At 41.0% G+C, this 6,213-nt stretch overlaps 1 protein-coding gene across 1 annotated transcript; it reads left to right on the top strand.

Moving 5' to 3' along the window:
* Positions 1-720: 720 nt before the first annotated feature.
* LOC132805859 (tubulin alpha-1A chain) lies at positions 721-5,401 on the top strand. The gene is made up of 4 exons (XM_060821176.1): positions 721-872; positions 3,362-3,584; positions 3,695-3,843; positions 3,950-5,401. The coding sequence occupies exons 1-4, from the start codon at positions 870-872 to the stop codon at positions 4,928-4,930; spliced, it is 1,356 nt and encodes a 451-aa protein (XP_060677159.1). The 5' UTR covers positions 721-869; the 3' UTR covers positions 4,931-5,401.
* The last annotated feature ends 812 nt before the right edge of the window (positions 5,402-6,213 follow it).

The following is a 6,213-nucleotide window of genomic DNA, read 5'->3' as shown; positions in this document are numbered from 1 at the left end:
CGCTGGACGAATTGCAACATGTAGAATATTTTCTGTTACATTGAGAGAAACAGCAATTCAGTCTCACACCGTTACAAAGAGCCAATGCAGCAAACCTCACAAATTATTATATTAATGTTACCGGTAAATAAAATACCACTTTTTACATTCAGGATCTGGTCGTGTAATTCGGCTGTGATTGAACGTGGGTTATGTTGTGTAAAAGAATTCATTGGGAGCGGAAAATTCCTTTTGTGAAATAGATGAAAATGTGGCTTCGTTAATTATGAGAAACCTTTTAAACAGAATAGTCAGCTAATTGTTTATTTGTAAATTGGTATTTATAAGATATTTAATAATTTCCTTCATCAAATGAACAATGTACTCCAGTATGATGTTATCAGTGAAAGAATATTTCCATTGAATTTTTCTTTATAAGGTAAGGCCATTTTGTTATTTCAGAAGAAGTGGTTTGAATAATTGCTGAGGTGTTTTCTGCTCCAAAAACCGGAATCTTATTATTTCGTCTGCCTGTTCTACGCTGTTTTATCAAATGTCAGCCTTTGTTCCAAACCACCCGTGGTCAAGTCGATTAGTTTGGCCAGGAGTGTCTGTCCAATCAGAACGCCCGAAGCAGTTAACGGCGCATTTCTCCTCCTATCAGAGCGTCGGCATTGTGATGGTTCCTCGTCACTCAAACTGACCTCCTCCAATGAGAATGGCACCACTGCCCAGGCTCCACAGTCTGGCCCAACTATAAGAACATGTCTCTCCCATCTGAATTGTAGGTTTTTTCTTACGACGACCCGTAAAAGTCGCGCTGTAGGAAGAAGTCGCTCAAGCCTTCTCTTTATTCCATTTGTTTTGTCTACTACCAAGGACCAGGCATCATGGTAAGATGCTGTTTAATACAAAAAGAGTTTTCTTTCTCCCCAGCAAGCTACACATTGAAGTTTTTTTATTGTAAGACTTGTGTCTTCGTTTTTAAGCATCTTAGTTTTTTTTAAGTACACTTGTTTGACTTAATTTATGAATTCCACTACGCAATTATCTCTTGAACATAAATAAATATCACGGGATAGCTAAATACGTACGAGGCGAGAAAGGAACAGAAGAAATCCTGCTAGGGAGGGAGGTGGCTTGTGTGGAGCATAAACACCGAGCCAAATGATCTGTCTGTGTTGCAAATATAACGCAAAAAAAAACTTACGTTGTCTGAATAATTTTAGATACAATGGGGAATATGTATTACTATCGAAGAGTATATATGTACGCTATTCACGTGAAATCTTCCGTCAATACGATCAATTTCATATCTAAAACCTTAAAGGCATATTATAAAACCACTTTTCAATTGACTTCTTGCAAGTAACCCTTTCTAGGGAAGAATCACCCGAATTAACAATTTATTAAGAACGTTTTATGAACCTTTCGCAACTAATCGCTGCATACCGAAGACAATAGGTGGGAAAAGTAAGTTGAAACGTGAAATTAATGTTGGAACATAATGGGCAGCGACTGTAAGCAATGTGCAGAGGGCGTGAGCTGAATTTGACAAGTCCCCTCCTTCAAATTGCTTTGTTTTGTCGGGACACTGACGTTTCCACACTTTCCTATTCAATGGCTTGTCGACCATAGCTGTAAGTGGAAGGCTTTCATAGCCATTCCCTGATGAAAGGACGAAAGGGGCATGAAGGGCTGCACCCGAAACGTCGACTTTTTACCTCCTGGTGCTGCCTGTCTTGCTGTGTTCTTCCAGCCTCTTGCCTGGCTACAGTAACAGCATACGTCAGTGGATGGTAATGCGTGGGACACAAAGCCAACCTCAACACGAGGTCACCGTGAAATGGACAGCTTTGCAAAATCTGTGGCGTTAAGATTCAAAATACAGACAATGGAGTCAGTATAAATTCCTGAATTAAAATTTTTAAAAATGGCGACGGGCGAGAAGAGATTGCAATCTGTCTGTTTAGCGTCTGGTTGGGGGGAGAGAGTTGGCGGTAGTTGGAGACGATCTGCAATGCAGTTTAACCCCACCCAAATTCAGCATCCGAACCAGTGACTGACTAGCTTATGAATATTGCAGTGCTTAAACAAGAATTGCACGAATGTGCTTTTTTCCAGACCAGACCTAGTTTCGATTCCAGCCTCTGGCGACTGCCCGTGAAGTTCACAATTTCCCCGGTTGTCTGGGTTTCCGCCGGTTTCCTCCTCGGTCCAAAAATGTGCCGGTTAGGTGGAATAGCCATGCTAAATAGCCTATAATGTTAAGGGATGTGTAGGCTAGGTAGACCAGCCCTGCATTTCCCATGGCGACAGAGGGGGAAGGATCTGAATGGGATGATTTTCGGAGAGTCGGTGCAGACTCGATGGCCTAAATGGCCCCTCTCTTGTAGGGATTCTGATTCTCCTTTAATACATGCTGTTGTCTTTTAAAACAGCCTTTTGATTTATACAGCAATCCCATTCTAACTACACTTCACAGATGGGACTGAAAGCTTTTTCAACTAGCACCTCGCCATGTGTTGTAAAAACATGAATTGTGCTCTAATTTTTTTGGAAAATGTTAATCAATTATCCCCTTTAATATATCAGGCAGAGTCACTGGATTTTAAAATAATATTGAATTGTTTTGTGAAATGTCAACCATTGCTGAAAGAAATTAATGCATTTAAAATGTTCTAGAGCAAAATGTATGTTAAGATGGTAAAATACAATGTATTTGGAAAGTAATCTAATTTTATCACCACTAATACTGATGTAAACACTTGATGCAATTTTGATGATTGAGTGAGTATATACAACTTGCTGAAAAGCTGGGTGATGTTTGGTTTGCATATCACCTGCAAACCTGAATTACTAAATTCAGCCCTATTTTTGTCCTTGCTTGACTTCTCTTGAGTTGCTTGCCTGCCTGCCTTTTTCATGCCCCTCAAGCATGAGTTGCACTCCTGTCAGATGTATGATACCCTTCACCACATGCACAGAGATTGACCAGATGTACTAATTGTGTTGGAATTGCCATTAAACCCTTACACATGACTACAATGGTAATAATACTGCCTCCAATCACTTTCCAATACAGTGGCCTACAGTGAATCCAGTCATGTACAGTTACTTCACAAACAACATACATCTTACAGCTACCCCAAATTGCTATGTAGTTGCCCCTCTACATGATTCATGACTGTCACTACTTTTTTCAGTAAGAGGTCTGAGGCAATCAGATGTATTTGGAGAGCGCATGTGTTTGCCTGCACATCGGAGAGCAGTTGACTTCTCCTAAAGTTTGGGATAAGCACGAATGTAGGAATAAACTTGGATGGAATAAGTTTTCAGATGAGATGTCAAAGTAGTTGATCACAACTTTGTTTGTTTGCAGCGTGAGTGCATCAGTATCCATGTTGGCCAGGCTGGAGTCCAGATTGGAAATGCCTGTTGGGAGCTCTACTGCTTGGAACACGGCATCCAGCCTGATGGGCAGATGCCCAGTGACAAGACCATTGGAGGTGGAGATGATTCCTTCAACACGTTCTTCAGTGAGACTGGAGCAGGCAAACATGTTCCACGAGCTGTGTTTGTGGACTTGGAGCCAACTGTAATAGGTAGGTGATAGCATTAGGTGATGTTGCCTTCAGACTTCTTCTCTAGTGTTGCCTGATTTCATCCATGATTACATGTGTTAATAAACTGCTGAATTTTGTCTCCATCCTAGATGAGGTTCGTACCGGTACATACCGCCAGCTGTTCCACCCTGAGCAGCTGATCACTGGGAAGGAAGATGCGGCCAATAACTATGCCCGTGGTCACTACACAATTGGCAAGGAGATCATTGACTTGGTTCTAGACAGAGTCCGTAAACTGGTGAGTTTGGTCTCTGTCTGAGACAGAGATCCCAATGTGGAATGTAGATGTTGCAACTGGTCATTTTAAATACCAGGTAACAGAAATTTGCATTTGTTTTCTGCAGGCTGACCAGTGCACAGGTCTGCAAGGTTTCCTGGTCTTCCACAGCTTTGGTGGTGGCACTGGCTCTGGGTTTACATCTCTTCTGATGGAACGTCTCTCCGTTGACTATGGCAAGAAATCCAAGCTTGAATTCTCCATCTACCCAGCTCCCCAGGTGTCCACTGCAGTGGTAGAGCCTTACAATTCCATCCTGACCACCCACACTACCCTGGAGCACTCCGATTGTGCTTTCATGGTTGACAACGAAGCCATCTATGACATCTGCCGAAGAAACTTAGATATTGACCGGCCAACCTACACCAACCTGAACCGATTAATAGGCCAGATAGTGTCCTCTATCACTGCCTCCCTTCGCTTTGATGGTGCCCTGAATGTTGATCTGACCGAGTTCCAGACCAACTTGGTGCCATATCCGCGTATCCATTTCCCCTTGGCCACTTATGCACCAGTTATCTCTGCTGAAAAGGCATACCATGAGCAGCTTTCAGTGTCTGAGATAACCAATGCATGTTTTGAGCCAGCCAACCAGATGGTCAAATGTGACCCTCGCCATGGCAAGTACATGGCCTGCTGCCTCCTTTACCGTGGTGATGTAGTGCCAAAAGATGTCAATGCAGCTATTGCTACTATTAAAACTAAACGTACCATCCAGTTTGTGGATTGGTGTCCCACTGGTTTTAAGGTTGGTATTAACTACCAGCCTCCTACTGTGGTTCCTGGAGGTGACTTGGCCAAGGTTCAGCGGGCTGTATGTATGTTGAGCAACACCACAGCCATTGCTGAAGCTTGGGCTCGCCTGGACCACAAGTTTGACCTGATGTACGCCAAGCGTGCCTTTGTTCACTGGTATGTTGGTGAGGGTATGGAGGAAGGAGAGTTCTCGGAAGCCCGTGAGGATATGGCTGCCTTAGAGAAGGATTATGAGGAAGTTGGTGTTGACTCTGTTGAAGGGGAAGGAGAGGAGGAAGGGGAAGAATATTAACATGATTTTGACATCACAATATGGTGCTGCTGTACAGGGATTCCAGATTAAAGTATAAAACATTGCATTAAACATGGTGAATTGTAACTGCAGGTTAACCAATTTGAGGGGGTGTGGTCCTTCAATTTGTTAATTATCAGTTACACACTGTTGCATAAGTCATGACCATTAATGTTTAATCACCGTTTTAATGATCTTTGCATTCCATATTTATTTTAAATCCTATATTCTATTGTTTTTTTAAGAACTTTTTTCTTCTACCCAATGTTTCATCTTGTGTTGTAGTGTATTCCACATCATAATGCCAAGCCTTTGCAATTGACCTTAACTGGTTTTAGGTCAGTGGATAATTTGGCTTTTTTTTTTAAGTGTGATTGCATTTCAACTCTCCTCTTGGTTATATTCTATCACAATGTACACTTTAAATTGAGATTGCAGTGCAGCGAATCCCATTTACAAATGTAACTCATGTTCTGTCTCTTGATTTATCAATAAAAATCCCTGTTGTCATCTGCCTCGCTGTGTATTTTAATATTGTTAAATGAATTAAACAAATGCTGCTTTCCTCTTTTTTTTCTATTGACACTCATTGGTAAACACTGGAATTTTCAGTATTAAATAGGACTTCAGTGAAGCTGCCAACACTTTTTTTTATTTTTAATATGTAAAAGTTCCCAAATTCTTCTGATCATGTTTGAGGTTTTACAATGACTCAAATGCAGTCCTTGTATTCTAGAGAGGTAAAATTTGAATGTGGAGTTCTTTTATCTGTTTTGTTTAAAATATCCCAATGGAATTATAAAACAAGATTGTTACTTTTATGTAAATATTGCCATATTCCCAACACACCAGACTAGAATGCAGCCCTGGAAAAGAAGCTGAGGTTAGTGTTTTGATTTAAGACATGATAATGCATACAACCAAAAGAAATACTTTGACTTTATTTTGTGTGCTTTCTTGCTTTCTCCCTCCCCACCACCTCTGGCTAGGACTTCATTCTTACCTTCGCCACCTATTCCATGTGAACCCTAAACTTTATTTTAAAACCAACATAACCAGGAGCTACAAGTTTGTCTTCCCTTCCATCTGTACTGCACTCCCTAGGAACATAAGATTGGTTTTTAGACTGTATAACTTTCTCAGTTGCATATTTCAACGACCAAGACTTGCATTTATAGTATCTTTAACATGGTAAAACTATGGCACTTCAGAGCAATTATCAAATTTTAACATCAAACCACCTAAGGGAATAAAGGGATAAGTGACCAAAACCTTGGCTAAAG

The sequence above is a fragment of the Hemiscyllium ocellatum genome, chromosome X, assembly GCF_020745735.1.
Source record: "Hemiscyllium ocellatum isolate sHemOce1 chromosome X, sHemOce1.pat.X.cur, whole genome shotgun sequence".
Taxonomy (NCBI): domain Eukaryota; kingdom Metazoa; phylum Chordata; class Chondrichthyes; order Orectolobiformes; family Hemiscylliidae; genus Hemiscyllium; species Hemiscyllium ocellatum.
The sequence above is the reverse complement of the archived record's forward strand: the minus strand, read 5'-3'. Positions and strand labels throughout refer to the sequence as shown.